The sequence below is a fragment of the Phoxinus phoxinus genome (assembly GCF_949152265.1).
Source record: "Phoxinus phoxinus genome assembly, chromosome: 20".
Classification (NCBI taxonomy): domain Eukaryota; kingdom Metazoa; phylum Chordata; class Actinopteri; order Cypriniformes; family Leuciscidae; genus Phoxinus; species Phoxinus phoxinus.
In genome coordinates, this window is record NC_136895.1 from 26,894,720 (window position 1) to 26,911,975 (window position 17,256).

The window sequence follows — 17,256 nt, forward strand, 5'->3', positions numbered from 1 at the left end:
TTTTTCCAATAGGTAATGTAATTTAGTTTTTGTAATTTATAATTTGGTTGGGCCAGATCGTGCTGTGCTGGTCTGGCTGTAGCTTCAGCATCAGCTGTGAGAGAGCGCTCCGGTGCCGGTTCTGCTCCTGACACCGCAGGGCCTCAGCCTGGTATGAGCTCGGGTCACTGCGCTTCATGTGCTGGTAGAACTTCACAGCTCTTTTTGGATGTTGATCAATAGGGGTATTGTCCTAATTCAGCTCTGCACGAGTTGTTTGGTGTCGCTCTGTTTACTTTTAGGATGCTTTTACAAATTTGGGTATGGAGAGTTTCGATTTCCTCTTTTTCCCATTTTGAGAAATCTTGGGTTTTTAGAGGTCCCCAGATCTCGCTGCCATACAGAGCAATTGGTTCAATTATTGCTTTTAGGATTTTTAGCCAGGTTTGAATTGGAATTTCATGTCGAATAGTATTTTTAATCATGTAGAAGATTCTCATTGCTTTTGCTCTCAGTTCATTCACAGCCAGATTAAAGTTCCCTGTTGAACTCAGTTTTAGTCCCAGGTATGTGTATTCGTGGGTGTGTTGGAGGACTTGGTTTCCTGCTCTAAAGATGTATTAATTTCCCTACACCTGGATCTATTTTGAAAAATCATTATTTTAGTTTTTGCAAGATTAATTTTGAGAGCCCACGTTTGACTGAATGTCTCTATGACGTCGAGGAGCTGTTGTAGTCCCTCTTTAGTTTTTGACAGAAGGACTAAATCATCTGCAAAGAGGAGCATTTAACTTCTGACTCCGCCAGGGTTGGGCCGGGGGCAGTGGAATATTTAATTCTTTGGCTAATTCGTTTATATAAATGTTAAATAGAGTGGGCTCAATGGGCAACCTTGTCTGACTCCTCGTTGTTGGGGAGAAAAATTCTGTTAGCTTATTTCCTATTTTTACAGCACATGTATTGTTTTTATACATGGTGCTTTTCAAATCAAATGTTTTCCCTCCAATCCCCATTCTCCAGTAGTTTTAGGAAGAGTCCGTCTGCCAGATCGAATCGAAAGCCTTCTCAAAGTCAATAAAGCAAGCGAAGACCTTGGATTTATTTAGGTATACATGTTTATCAATGATTGTGTGAAGGGTGTAGATAGTGGTCAGATGTTCTGTGTTTGGGCAGAAATCCAATTTGACTTTTGTCCAGAATTTTGTGGGTTTTTGAGAAAGTTCTGCAGTCTTGTATTAATAATCGAACAGAATATTTTCCCCAGGTTGCTATTAACACATATGCCTCTGTAATTGTTTGGCTCATATTTGTCTCCTTGTTTAAATATAGGTGTAATCAGGCCTTGGTTCCAGGTGTCGGGGAAATATCCTACACTCAAAACAAAGTTAAATAATTTGATTATTGCGGTTTGAATTTGTCGTTGGTGTATTTGATCATTTCGTTTAATATTCCATTAATGCCACATGCCGTGTTGGGTTTTAAAGCATGTAGTCTATCTGTTAGTTAATTTACTGTGATTGGGAAATCCAGGGGTTCTGATTGTCTTTAATTTTTTCTTTCAGGATTTCTAATTTGGTTTTTAATTCATTTCGAGCAGGATTTGTTTCAGTTGTTTTGTACAGATTTCCAAAGTGTGTCCACCATATGTTCCTGTTTTGAATGGCCAATTCTTCTGTTGTGGTCTATAGAGCGTGTTCCAGTTGTTCCAGAAGTTACTGGTATTTATTGACTTCCATTGTTTGAAATAATTTATCTGTGTGTTTCTCCTTTTTTACTCTTAGAGTTTGTTTGTATAGTCTAAGGCAGGGGTGCCCAATCCTGCTCCTGGCGATCGACTGTCCTGCACAGTTCATCTCCAACCCAAATCAAACACACCTGAAGCAACCAATTAAGGTCTTCAGAGCACGTCAGGATCACTTGAGAAATTAAAGGCAGGTGTGTTTGATTAGGGTTGGAGATGAACTGTGCAGGACAGTCGATCGCCAGGAGAAGGATTGGGCACCCCTGGTCTAAGGGCTTCGTTATATTGATGGCGGAGTTCTTCATTGTCAGGATCTCTGTGTTTCTGATTTGAAAGATTTCGTACTGTTGTTCGGATATTTTTGCCACTCCTGTCAAACCACATTTCGTTGGTGTTTTTTGGTTTCCTTTTTGATGATTTATTTTTCAAATTGCACATGGATGCTGATTGTGGAATATTTTGGTAATGTCACTAAGTGCCAGATTTATGCCTAATTTATTTTGTGAATATGTATTCATTATGAATTTGTCCAATAATAATGGCATTTCTATGGCATTTTGATTTTGTTTTTTTTCCACTTGTAGGGTGGTTGCAGCCTCAGTAGATGAGAGGGCTGTCTGTGGGATTCATTATTATGAGTTCGTCTTAAATATAGTGTAATTTTGCAGTGGTCTGACAGAGGTGTTTGAGGGACTGACTGTGAATGCCCTGAGATGCACTGGGTCAATGTCTGTAATGAAGTAATCTACAGTACTCTTGCCAAGAAAGAATTAAAGGTAATAACCACCAAAAGAGTCTCCCCGTATACGACCGTTCACTATATACAGGCCCAGTGATCGGCAGAGCTCGAGTAGGCTTTTCCCACTTTTGTTTGTGAATTTATCATAGTTATTTCTGAGGTGGTGTGAGGGCAGAGAGTGGCTGGTGTTTGTGATATATTTGTCTCCCTGTGTGTTGACAAAGTCTGGTTCATTTCCAGTTCTGGCATTTAGATCGCCACACATTAACACATTTCCCTTTTTCTGGAAATGGCTGATCTCATCCTGCAAGATGGAGAAGGTTTCCTCGTTGTAGTAGGGAGACTCAGCTGGGGGAAGGTATATAGCACATAAGAACATGTGACGGTCTGTGGAGATTATGTCTTTTTGTATTTTTAACCAAATGTTAAATTTTCCAATTTGTACAGTTTTGACTGAGTCTATGAGGTGTGCTCTATACCATATCAGCATTCCCCCTGACTCTCTGCCCTGAGTCACCCCTCTTAGCTTCGTGGATGGGAGAACTATTTCCCTAAATCCAATTGGACAGCCAGTGGACAAATCTCTGACATTCCAGGTTTCCTGTGCCCGGTTGCATAAAGCACCTTAAGTGAAATTTTCCCTTAAGTTCGCCCTTATGTTTCCCTTAAAGGGCACCTATTATGGAATTTTGAAATTTAGCTTTCATGTAGTGTGTAACATAGATTTAAGTGAACAAAAACATCCTGCAAAGTTTGAAATATGAAAGTGCACCGTATATAAAGTTATTGTCTTTCAAAAGTGAGAGTTGACTCTGAGTCATTTTTATGAATCGTTAGAAGACCGAAGCTTTTTCTCTGACTAGATGACGTCAACTTGTCAAGTTATTTGAATACGACACGCCCACTTATTGCGCTCCAAGGCCAGGGGAAAATATCATGGCGACGAGACGCTGTGTTCTGAAGTGCGACTCAAAAGCAAACTTTTTTCATCTGCCCAAGGAGGAGCATTTGAAGACTAAGTGGCTACAATTCACTATACCACAGAAGTATAGTCGAGCCTTGTGCTTTGTTCGCGTCATTTTGAAGACGATTGCTTTTTAAATGCAATCAAACTTGGATTCGCGAGCTGGCTGATATTGAAGGAAGGTTCAGTTCCAAGTGTATTTGCATCAGCTTCCTCCTCCGTATCACAACCTGTAAGTGTTATTAATAATTTTTGCTTTTATATTTTATGTAGCATGCTTAATTTTTTTGTTTGTTGTGTAAGCACCGTTTAGCTTCTAGGTCTTCAATGACAATTGTATTGAGATATGTGAAGTGTTTGTCGTTGTTTTCGGAGTTGTCTAAAGAATAGAATAATACCTCGTAGTAACGTAACTGCATTTTTTTGTTTGTAAAAACGTTATGTTTATGCATCGGGCTAATGCAAACAAAGACTGATTGTGCTTTTACAATATGAACTCTGGGCTATGCTCGCTAACATAACATTAAATTCTTTATCTTATTTTTCGTTTTTTACTACAAACTATAAAGCAGTGGACTATAATCATTATTATAATACAATTTAATTGATAAAAGCATCATTGCACTCCGTGTTAAAAATAAGTATTATCTCTGTAAACACTGCTGGGTCATCTGACCAATCAACGCAGATTAGCGTCGCGCAAAGGAGGGGTTTGAAAAACGAGTCGTTGAACGAATCATTTGGGAGTCGGTGAGCAAATCAGGTAAAAATAAATGCATATTATACGAAAACAAAAGTGTTTTTTGTCATTACATGCATGTAAAACTGTTGTTGGGGACTCCCACAACAACATTAGGAACATTTTAAATGTCATAATAGGTGCCCTTTAAACCTAAGGGTGTTGCAGAAAAATACCCTTAAGGCCGTGTGTCCACCAAAGCGTTTTTTCACGCTGCTGGCTTTATTTTTCTATTGTTTTCAATGGGAACGCCGCGTTTTTAGAACGCCAGGAGCGTAACGAGGCGCTGAGCGAGTATTTAACGCTCAAGTGCTGAGCGCGCGGCGTTTTTTACAGGTCGCCGAGAGTTGAAGAATGTTTAACTTTAAGTAAAACGCAGCGCTCATCACTGTCACTTTTTAGCCAACCGTCCAATCACAGTGGAGGAGGGGCGGGACTAATACCACACGGACCAACGGATATTCTGTATCATAGCAACGATGCGTCTCAACTGAAAAAAAAACTGCGCTGCCAAAACGCTCTCAAGCGCCCGCAGCTCGGCGTTTTCAGCAGAGCGCCTAGCGTTTTCAGGTGGCTAAAAACGCTTTGGTGGACACACGGCCTAAGTGTTACTTAACTGTTTTTTTTAAGTGAAACGTCATAAAAACTTAGAATTTCCCTTAAATGCTGTTTTTTCACTTAAATAATCCCTTAAAAAGCGTTAAGTGTTGCATAAAACCCTTTAACGGTCATTTCCCTAAGTATAACTTAAGGTTTGGAAATCGTGACCTTAAGAGTAACGTGGACAAAAAATAAGACGACATGGCTGAATTTATGGAACCAGCTGAAGATAATTATGTGCCAAGAAGAATTTTTAGGGATAGGGAGAACCCTATTGTTGCATGAATACCGTTTTGATCGACGCGCAATATTTGACATCACTAACAAACTAGACGGCGACCTTGACCGTGTCACAGATCGCAACCACTCTTTACCTGCGGTGTTACAACTGCTTATAGCACTGCGTTTTTTTGCAACTGGGAGTTTTCAGACGATAGTGGGAGATGTTTTCCACGTTCATAAATCGTCTGTCAGCAGAGTGGTTCACCGGGTTGCGGGGGCTCTTTCCCGCTTGTGTTAGTGTTTTGCGTATCTATGGCAACAACAGACTTTTATAACGTGAATCCAGGATCGCTGTCGTGAAACACTTAAATGTTTCCCTTACCTAAGAGAATCGTTTAAGAGATTATATGCAACACCCTTAAGTTATTATCTTAGGTAAGGGGAAATCGCCCCTTAAGTGTCATACTTAAGGGAAAAACTTAAGGTGCTTTATGCAACCGGGCACAGTAGTATAATAATGTCAGAGTTCTCAATTTCTTTTTTAAAGTCCGAATGTTGGCTCTTGATACCAAAAACAGAGGACCTCAGTCCTTGAACATTCCAACATGTGACTTTCAGAGAATATGAGCTCATTAAATATAAATAATCACATTTGTTATTTCAAAACAAGACAGACATCAGTATATTGTATTGACAAATCAAGAAGAATAAATATTATGATCTAAGAAAATAAGTTAAATGTATGAATTAGGTAAAATAAATATACAAAGATATCATATTCATATTATAGCCTAGTTATATATATATATATATATATATAGAGGCCTATATAGTTTTTTTTTTTTTTTTTTTTCAAGAATAAGTAACACAAGGTTTCTAAAAAAACTGGTATAAGATGAATATAAAATCAAAAATAAACACATACACATGCATACACATCCTTACTTTTTTTTTTTTTTTTTTTTTTTTTTTTTTTCAAGAATAATAAATATGTTTCTAAGTAAGACAAGTAGAAATAAAACACACTCTCACACATACACACACACACACACACACATACACACACACTCATACATACATTTTCATTTTCTTTACTCACTATATATATATATATATATATATAATTTTTTTTTTTTTTTTTTTTTTTTGTGAGTCACTAACCCATGAGGTGTGAGCACAGCAGAGTCAGCATGTGCTGGATGTTTGTGAGGTCTCTGGATGGAGATGAAGCCGGCTGGCTGTGGACTGTGCTGGGGCTGCAGTGGGTCAGTGGTCTGCCGCTGTGGACTGTGCTGGGGCTGCAGTGGGTCAGTGGTCTGCCGCTGTGGACTGTGCTGGGGCTGCAGTGGGTCAGTGGTCTGCTGGCTGCTTCAGCGTAGCTCCGGCTGCCCGGCTGCTGCTGATGTTCATGTGGACGAGAAGGCGAGGGGACTGCAGGCCTGGTCATGTGGTGTTTTCCAGGGGGAAACACAGAACCTGTCATGGGGTTCCTCCGGTCAGAGCTGAAGTGGTGGAGGGGGTGGTGTTTTGAGGGGTGACCCTGCAGTGGCTCTATGGGGTGTCCATGAGGACGCTGCGGTGCGCTGGAGCTGCGGTTGAGTGCGATGTCCTTCAGGGTTTTGGCAAAGATGGGGACTGCCCTTCTGTGGAGGTGGACATGGTCGTACAGGCTGTTGAGATTCAGGGGTGCTGAGCCAGGTGCACGTTGGGCTTTAGGGCACAGTCTCTGGATACTCTATCATTTATATGCCTGATGGTGTCTGGGTGGAAGTCCGAGCGCAGTAGCAGGGTGGAGAGGATGATTTTGGCGTTGGGGAAGTTGGAGGATGCCTTCTCAGTCACATTAATGAGAGCTGTAGCTACTCTCTCTCGCTGAGCTCTGAGGTCGTTGGTGCCGGTGTGGATGATAATGTGGCTGGGGGAACCCAGCTGCTCTTCACACAAGAGCTCCAGGGCCTTCTGTGTGTTTGGGCACCATATTTTTTTGACGTTTCTTCTCGGAAAAAGTCTCTTTTCATCAATATATTTGCCATTAGAGTCCATGAGGATTATAATGTGAGGCTGTGATTGGCTGGAGTCTGCTGGAGGAGGGCTGCTGGGCCGGGTCTCTGTGGTCGCTGGAGAAGGAGTCTCCTTTAGGCTCTGCTGTTCTCCTCTCTGTGTCGGCTGCTTCTCCATAGCTGACAGCTGTATTATGTGGGACTCTTCTCTCAGCTTTCTCATCTCTTCCCTCATCACAGACAGCTGATTTCTGTACTCCTCTCCCTCTTTTTTCATTTCTTGAGTTTCTTTCTTAAGTATTTCAATTTCTTTCCTGTAGTCCGCTTCTCTCTCTGCTGGGTCAGTCTCCTTCCCTAACGCTCCTCTATGCATCTCCTCTCTCAGCTGCACCAGCTCCAGCTCCATCTCCCTGAACTTCTCCTTCATGTCGCTGATGATGCTGTGCAGAAGCGAGATCTCCTCACTGTCGTCCCTGGACTGCTCAGCTGTGGCCTGATGGCTGGAGGTCGAGGGCTCTTCTGCACGCTTCTGTGTATTAGGGCTGATCTTGTTCAGCTGAGCTTTTTCTTTCATTTGCAGGAAATCTTTTTCAAATTGTTTCAGCTTCCCCTGAATCATTACAGTCCCGTTTTTATATAGGTTCGCTGTTATCGCCGTGACATCTGAATCTGAATCCTCCCCTTCCTTAATCTGTAGTTTCCATCCATTACTGATGCCCTTTCTAATTACTGTGGGGTAATGATGTCTGATTGCTGAGTGCCAGGCTTCGGGGTCTTCTGTGTAGAATATTATGTTACTGACCTCTCCATTCCTGTATAGGTCTGAGTACAGGGTTTCTGGATTGTCCTTGAGGAGCTTTTCTTTGTTTTTTCTTTAGGATCTCATTGGTAGCTTTGGATGGGTATGTTATAGGGATTGATTCTGTCATTTTTCAAATATTCTGACAGTTGCTGGCAGTTTGTTGTTGTTGTTTTATGAATGTTTATATCTACTGGAGTTAGCCCTTATATTGTAGCTTAATTAAATCACAGTTTTTGGGCAAATCTTTCTCTAAACAAAGATGGTTGATTGTAGATATTTTGTGTACTCACTCGGAGTTCCTCTTTTCCTCTCTGTCGTGGCAGTTGTGGGACCTTTAAGCCTTCTGTCAGCCTTCTGTTGTTGGTTGTCAGCTAGTTGTCTTCTGTTGATTTTTCTTGATCAGTTCAATTCAATGGTCAATTCAATGTCCTTTTGTAGTTAATATGTTGCAGAAGGTCTTATTTTATAGAGTTTTAAAAAAAACTGATTGTCTGTCTTGTCTTAAAACAACATTTAAAAAGCAAAAAATCAGGAGCTCATCTTTTTGCTGCTGCTGTTGCTGAACGGATCTCTCTCTCTCTCTCTCTCTCTCTCTCTCTCTCTCTCTCTCTCTCTCTCTCTCTCTCTTTAATGTTGCAAAATTGATGTTTATTTGTGTGTGTTTATTTGCCAAAGCAGATGAGGAGGAGAGAAGAAGACAAGATCTTCTGTTGGAAATCTGCGTGTGAGGTAAAATCCTGCAGGACTGTAGTGTGTATAGATCTGTGTTTGATATCATGCACTGATAAACTCATCCCGATAGGGAAATAAACATTTCAAATATGATCTCATTCACTGATCGATGACAGATATGCTGATGTTCTGTAGTTGTAAACGGCACTAATTTCTTTTTTTACCATCTGTGATTTGTTGCTTTCTTAGATGGAGAAAGACTCATGATCTGAGAGGATCACAACAGCTACTGCAACATTATCCCCATATAATTATATCCGCTAAAACAAACTTATCCTATAATATTCCTCTATTAATCAGTAATGGGAAAATGAGCTGAAACATGATGAAATGCTTTGCAGACTTCATGTTAAAGGAGAATTTTTTTTCTAAATTTGAAGTGCTGTCAATACAGAGAACAACGACAAAAATTGGTGTTGCCTACACCGTGTTATCCTCTTTTTTAAAAATTTGCACCCTGTTGACTTTGTAGTAGCAGTTTTTAATCTTTTATTTCTTATTCTGTTTTCTCAATGATTTAACATATGAATGACGTGTTCTGTATTTGGAATTCTCCTGTTGTAACGTTGATACAGCTGTGGGTGTGACACTGAGAAGACCCCAGGCTAGGGAGGGGTTAATGCAACCATAGGGGGTCCTGAGTTCCTGCCTTTTGGGGTGGGTGTTTAAAGAATGCTTTGCTTATCAATGCTTTGATATTTTCTTTTAAATACAATTTGAATATTGATGTCTCTTTTGCCTGGGAATGCTGCGTTTGTTGAATATTGTCAGTGTTGGGGAAGCTACTCTGAAACTGTAGTTTGACAAGCTACAAGCTACTTGTAAGTTAAAGTAGTTAAACTACAGTCAAGCTACCCTTTTGGAAAAGTAGTTAGCTACACTACAAGTTACTATCAAAAAGTAGCTAGCTACATTGAAACTACTTTTGATTTTTTTGAACAACGTATAAATAACTGAATAAGTGTCTGAGGAATGTTTTAAGTAAAATATTTAGTGTTTAAAACAATGCAATACAATTATGATTTCAAAGAGTATTGTTTTATTACACACAACACTCAAATATCTCAGACTGTGTCTGAAATATCTTGACAACAAATATGAACTTGGACAAATAAGGCCATGGGTAATTAACATTAGTTGTTTCTCCATCCTCCAAATCTGTGGCAGCAACCACACAGCGTGCGCATACACTGTCACACACACACGCACACACACACACACACACACACACACACACACACACACACACTCTCTCTCTCTCTCTCTCTCTGATGTTGAACGGAAAGGCTACTGTTCTCTGCTTTTCAACAAATCATTTGCACATTTCTGTAATTTTTCTATCTGAAGCTATTGCCTGCAACATTGAAAGCTCCTGTCTCTGTGTTTATAGCGCGAATGCTCACGTGATTGCCGCCGGATCGGGATAAAAGTTGTGCAGAACAGTCGTGCCGTGTACCAGCTGCTTTGACGCGATTATCAGTTTAACTGACTCGTAACGTGTGCAATATCTCACGACCTCCCGAGTGTCCGAACTCGCACCGTGTACGCCCGCCTTAGCCGCAAGATGCGTGATTAAACAACAGGTGGCGGTATAATGGCTAAAAATTTGATTGTAATCTAACAAGAAGAAGAATATCCATCGCGCTGATTCGCGCAGGCTCGACAAAACGCAGTGTAGCTTTTGCTCGCGCTACACCGCTACTTGCTGCAAAAAGTAGTTAGCTACTGGAAAAGCTACACTGTTTAAAAAGCAACTGAGTTACTGCCAAGCTACTGAAAAATGTAGTTAAGTTAGTAGCGTCGCTACTTGTAGTTAACTACTCCCCAACACTGAATATTGTTTTGCCACAACAATTGGTGTCAGAAGTGAGGATTCCTTGGAAGTGCCCAACTGGCCCTGAGCGAACGGTGATTGATCAACCTGGACCTAAAAGTATAATCCAGCCCTACCTCGTAGACTTAAGAGAGATGGGGCCGATCGCATCAGAGCCAGCGTGGGTAACTCCACTGGAATTAAGAAAAGAACGGTGGCAGATGCTTCTCAGGTAAAAAAGACAATCAAATTATTATTTTTTTGTGGGGGTAATTTTTGGTATAACTGTGAATGAACCAGGGCGGCTGAAGTCTATTTCCATGGTACGAGTGCTATAACCTGATTTGTATGTGGGCTTAGAACACTCGTTTTGTGAAACTAACTGAGATCTGCAGATCAGATCAAGAAGTGGTTTCAAGTTGATTGGTTGAACTATTTTGGGCAAAGACCGGTACAAATTACCAGTCGGGATTAATCAGATATTAATCTAAAAAGCCATAATTGTTTCAGCATCTGTAGAGAGACGTCTCACAGATTATTAGACGCGCGTCAATTTTGTAAATCCTGGGGAATAGAAATCAGTCGGCACGGGGTCATCTCACAGTAAACTGGATAATACTCTGTAAAATGGGAAAAATAATTATGGCCAGAAAAGCATGCAAGAAATTGGGGAACGGATAATTGTAACAAAAGGGTTTTTGTGATCGTGTTCAGCGTGTGTGTAAAACTGTGAACAGACAGAATTGTTGAACTGAAGAAGCAGGTAGAAAAAAAGAAGAATTGTTAAATTCAGAAGATGATAGTGATAACTTGTAAAGAAAAGACCATTGTCCTTAGGAAGACAGATGGATTATTTAGCCTTTGAACTCAAGGGTCATGAAGACAGTAAAGCTCAAGCTCCCCTGGGGGGTTTTCGAAGGTCCTTTTCTGTAAAAACAGCTTGATCTGGTCTTACTAGAATAAACAGAAAATTACAGAGAGAAGATCTGAAGAAGATTAAATGAGTTGCAAAAGGGTTTTAGATGATCATAATTGCAGATTGATAAACTCCTAGAAGAGAAAATATTGAAGTCAGATATAATTGAGATACTGACAACTAAAATTTAGATGAAATTTTAAACGTAATTGAGAATAATAATTATTTGATTTCTAAAGATCAAATAGGCTACGTAGAAGCAGTGTTGAGGGATTAACAGTTGATAAATGTAAAATGCGTAAAAGGCATTTGATTAAACAAAAGTTTGTTAGTGTTGACTATGAAAGACCTACAAGCTGATGTGCTGTTTGTAAATAAGATAAAGTTTATGATTTGGTTAAAAACAATTTGATTATCTGAATTTGATATGTGCTGAAACCGTTTCAGTGCAACAGAGACTCATTCTGAGTAGGAATTTATAATGTCTAAATTCCCTATATGGGCAAAAAGAAACTATAAAAATGATGCTTGAATTGAAAATGCATTTAATTTATGGAAAAGATAACGCAAGCTATAGGCTAGAGTTAACAAGATGATAGATGAAGTTAGAAGTTAGAAAGTTTTGGAAATTGCAAAAGTGCCAATCCTGAATACAGAGACTTGTTGAGCAGAGTAAGGAAGGTTATTTTTGTCTTTCTTTCTGTTATGGTCAGCTAAAGAAAGCTGAAGCAAAGTAATGATAATAAAACAAAAAACAACACAGCTGACGTTTGTAAAAGCAAATGAATAGACATGTTTTGAAAATGGTTAAGAGGCCATGTAAAAATTAGGTAAAAGCTACAGCAAAATGTAAGTTTAAAATTTTGATTTAAATGTAAATCTTTTTGGAGAAAAGATAAGAAATATGAACAGTTAATAGTCAGGTGTGTGTGTTTGATGATGACTGCAGTTTATGTCTTGATAAGAGTGAGTTTAGGTATTAGGTAGTGAAAGCTATTCATAGTCTGAATAGTGTGCATAGATGTGTCATTAGTGCTTTATCATTACAGATGGGTGAATGACAAATTTGAGAGAAGTTGATAATTCTGAATCGATTTGGTCATTTATGATATACAGTAGATTTGAATGAATTTCTAGATCAGTTTAAATTCTGATGGAAGTTGGAATTGTGGAGTTTTAGATCGCTGTCAATCATGGATTAAAATAAAATAGGTTATAGATTTGACGGCAACAATACAGTAAAATTGGCTAGATCAATATCAAATTATTGAGAGAGCCTTTAATATTTGTGTGAACAAAAGGCGAGAACGCTGTTCGACTGACAAAAGAAAGGCTGTAAAGAAAGATCTGACCTGATAAAACAATAGATGACTTTAAGAAATGTTTGCAGATGACTGAGAATTGAGATTGAGTTGAGAGACAAACTGTTGAGAGCAGTCCTGAAAAGAAGGATACGAAGTGAGAGTGAGGGCCATTTGAACTTCAAAACACATTAATAGGAAGATGAGAATGTGGTGTGGTAGAAAATTAATATTTTCTACCTTTTGTTTAAATATTAACTTTCTCTTCAGGGTATGTGTGAATGTTTGTGAAAGGCTTAAACTCAGCAGGACAAATTCAGTAGCTGCTAGGATAACAATTAACATTTCTTGAAACACGAGAAACCTGTCAGGCAGGAAAAAGACGGCCTATTTGTCCATATGTAAAGACCTTCTGATCTCACGAGTATAAAGAAAGCAAACCGGGGGGGGTCGAGGAACATTGTCAGGGAGGCCAGAGGGGCCATTTGACCATAAATAAATACCTTTGATCTTACAGATGCAGGGACAGTGAAGCCCACGGAGGAGGGCAAATAGAATGACAATTGTATTCAGTTTTGATAAATACTGTGGCTTTAAATGATATTTGTGTTCAAGAAGCAGAGAAAGATGTCTGCAGGACAGTGTTTAGTTTAGTAAATCAAAACACAATTATGCTAAATTGATGGCTACATTTGTTTTTCACAATTGCATTAACCATGAAAAATGCTTTCCTCACAACAGGATTTAGTAACTCTGTACTTTTGCACTTTTATCATGCTTCTTAACAAAAACATTGGTGTGGGAAGATTTTGAGCCAGATCACACCTCATACCCACATTCTCATGCTGGCTCCCTGTTACAACAGGACCAAATTTGATAAAAATTATAAAACCCCCTCATCTTTATTTTGAGTATGATGAACTTACACATAGCCACAGCACACAAAGTCAAATCTGCAGATGATTCTGCCTCACAAAAATGTAATGCATACAATTTTTATTAAGTCTTTACATCTAGACTGAATAATAACAGTGTATTGCATCCAGTAATTGTTTTTGTTTTTCTTTGGATTTACTTTCACTTAAGTAATCATTTGTCTCACCAAGTTATTTTAAAATGTATGTCAGTATTTCTCATTTTAACCGAAGTATAACTATTTTTATTCTGATTAATGATTTTGAAACATTTCTGAAACTTATTGGGTTTCTGTTTATTTGTATTTTATTTGTATTCTGTTTATTTGTGTTTATTTGTATTTGACTTGCAACAATGTTTTTGGACATTAATTTAATTGAATCTTTGTGTTTGGTTACACTGAATATTTTGCTGATACTCTTCATGAAATGATGTTTTGGTAACACTTTACAATAAGGTTCATTTATTAAACATTATTTAATGTATTAACTAACATGAACAATACATTTGTTACAGTATTTATGAATCTTTGTTAATGTTAGTTAATATGAATAAAGCTGTTCATTGTTTGTTCATGTTAGTTCACAGTGCATTAACTCATGTTAACAAGATTTTAATAAAGTATTAGTAAATGTCGAAATTAACATTAACAAAGATGAATAAATGCTGTATAAGTGCAGTTCATTATTAGTTAACGTTAACTAATGTAGTTAACTAATGTTAACTAATGAACCTTATTGTAAAGTGTTACCGATGTTTTAAACTAGCAGTTGTTGTTTTGTTGTAATGAAATTTATTTGAGTGTTTCCTGAAACAGTGTAAGAACTTGTAAGATCTTCTTTTATCATTCCTTGACCATATTTTTTTATGTACATCAATTTAAGGGCTTTTTGCCGGAGACTAATTTCAATCTGACCATATCAATCCTCTGACATGTCTGCTTTTGCTGTTCATTGTGCTAGATGCTTTTTAATCACAGGATCCCTGCAACCCAAGTTCACATTCTGTGTCCTCCTCGGAAAGAGGAACCGGCGTTTGTTCCAAGATTCAGTGCCTGTTCTTGTGGAGATGTGAAGTATTCGGTGGATGATTTGCATAACGGTGCAACCCAATTTGATAGAGCCTACTCCTGCAGGACTGGATGGTGAACAAAAGACTGAACACTGACAAACTGTTATTGAAACAACCATGGACGAAAAGTCTGAAGATGTCACTTTTGAACTCCATGTGTGTGGCCAACAGGACCAATGGGAAATTGTAGGATTGAAAATAATCCAAGATATTTGAAATGAACAAAGACATCTGCTTTACTGTTTTTGACAACCTATTTCCATAATGACAATTTGGAGTCTGTAAAGGCACCGAGGTGCTGATAGTTATCAAGGCCTGTAGGCCTAAGATGTGTGTATTTTGGGGGTATGAAATTGTCCCACCTTTGGTACAATGGGAAGTTGTAATTATCTGATTGGTCAGTTTTGAATGTCTCACATTTGGGTTTTAGTCACATGGTCACGGAAGGGATGAAAGGAAGATTGAAATGAAAGGTATGTTTTTTTTTCTTTTCTTTTTTCTTTTGTATGTTTATTCAAATCAACCAGGGGTGTTGAATTGATATGGTTTTCATACTATGACAATCTATACAAATTATTATTATTTTATTTTTATTTTATTTTATATATGCTGGAGTGAATGCGGGTCTGATTTTTTTTTTTATCAGGAATGTGGTGACAGTGCTTATCCATTTAGCCCTGCTTCAGTTTAAATATTTACTTGCTTGATATTTCAAGTGATCAGTTATACGGAAAATTGAAATGAAAGGTATAAATGTGATGAAATGACTTAAAATGGTTGCATTTATTTGGTTTTCAGAATATGAAAAACAGGGAGAAGTGTAGTAGCAGTTTTTAATCTTTTATTTCTTATTCTGTTTTCTCAATGATTTAACATATGAATGACGTGTTCTGTATTTGGAATTCTCCTGTTGTAACGTTGATACAGCTGTGGGTGTGACACTGAGAAGACCCCAGGCTAGGGAGGGGTTAATGCAACCATAGGGGGTCCTGAGTTCCTGCCTTTTGGGGTGGGTGTTTAAAGAATGCTTTGATGAGAACATTATAAGACTCCAGAAAGAACACCTATCTTGGTCTCACTCTGCCTGCAAACTGTCTGTGAAGGCTGGGGTTTTTCACCCCAGCCTGCAGCTGGACTGTGTGGCTAGACTGGGAACTATTCTGCAGAATAAATGTATATTTTCTTTTAAATACAATTTGAATATTGACGTCTCTTTTGCCTGGGAATGCTGCGTTTGTTAAATATTGTTTTGCCACAACAATTTCAATGGGCAAGTTTTAAACCTGCTTTTAGCCTCTTAACATCCTTGATGTGTCATTACAAGTGCCCAGCCATGTTAGATGATTCCTTCAGAGTGAACACGAGTGAATCTGACTGCAGTAGATGTGAAAGATATGAATAAAAATTATGTTATTTCAGCCAGCGCAAATACTTGTATTTACATCCTGTTTTCGGTCGAAGTCCAAAGTAGTCGATTGTCGAGTTCACGCGCTTGATCATAGGTAACTAAACCTATGCGTGTGAACTTGTCAACTTAACTTGTTTAAGTTACTGTATAACTGAGCAGAGTAAGTACTTTTAAGTTGTAAAGAACAGACATTCTTCACTGCAAAGTATGTTTGAATGTATATGCAGTTTTCTAAAATAAAATGTAAAGAATAAAAAAGGTTGAGAACCACTGATCTAGTGTATGAATGTTTATGTAACATCAAATGTTGTGGTGCAAACCGCATGTGGTGCACTTTAGAACTTTCAGATTTTTTTTTTATTTTTTATTATTATTCATGAATCTGGGGCAAATAATAATGTGTCGTGTTGGCACAATAATTTTACAACATTTTTGGAATTTCCACACAGTTCAATAGATTACTCTGAATTTACACTGACCAAATTATATTGTTAATTAAAATCCAATAGAATTACATATTTGATTCTGTGAATTTTACCTGAAAATATGACACTCTTGTTCCAGTTAATTCTAACTGCTTTATAAAATGGCAGGACAGGAAGAAGCCCTTCGCCTACAAACTAAACACACACAAACCAATGCCCACTGTCGTGCAAAAGCTGTTTGTCCATCCAACAGATCAAACCCTATTTTTCTAAAGAAAATGATTGATAAACACGTCTTTCGAATGGAAATAAATAACATGGCCTACGCTACTTTAGTCACTTATTCATCATATTTATTTTCATATAAAAGCAACAGAACTTAAATTACATCCCGTTTATCCTTCAGTGACGGTCTACACAGCAAGAGTAGTAAATAAACGTCTCAAGATGTAGTTGTTAACAGAAAGAACGGCTATATGAACTGCTGGCTTCGGAACAAGTGGCATATGGCTTAAAGGGATAGTTCACTTTGAAATTAAATTTTGGTATGTTTTAGCTTACCTGAAGTGTATCCAAGATGTAGGTGTCTTTTTTCCGCAGTAGTTTCAATTTTGATATTTTTAGGTCAAACCGTTCTTGTCTGACAGTCATATCATGCAGGTCTATGGTCACTGTCTCAAAGAGCATGCACAGAGTCCAAATTAAAACAATTCCCCATCGTCCAAATTAAACAATTCCCCATCGTAAGTACACATTGATGGCCTTTTTAATAGATTTTTTGCACCCACATTTGAACCTGACTGTGTTAAACACACCGCATACTCAAGAACGTCAAAGCAAATGCTCAGCTTACATTAATGTGTAATATCAGAAAAGAAAATTCAGCTAA

General features: G+C 38.2%; 2 protein-coding genes across 2 annotated transcripts in view; one reads left to right on the forward strand and one right to left on the reverse strand.

Moving 5' to 3' along the window:
- The window catches only part of LOC306987937 (uncharacterized protein), a 26,289-nt gene extending 10,079 nt beyond the window's left edge, over positions 1-16,210 (forward strand). Inside the window, exons 5-6 of the mRNA XM_079592599.1 lie at positions 8,465-8,515; positions 8,708-16,210. Coding sequence (XP_079448725.1) covers positions 8,465-8,514 — 50 coding nt within the window. The 3' untranslated portion in view covers position 8,515; positions 8,708-16,210. The remainder of the gene's footprint in view (positions 1-8,464; positions 8,516-8,707) is intronic.
- The window catches only part of LOC306987907 (SLAM family member 9-like), a 436,375-nt gene that overhangs the window by 268,960 nt on the left and 150,159 nt on the right, over positions 1-17,256 (reverse strand). The window lies entirely within an intron of this gene.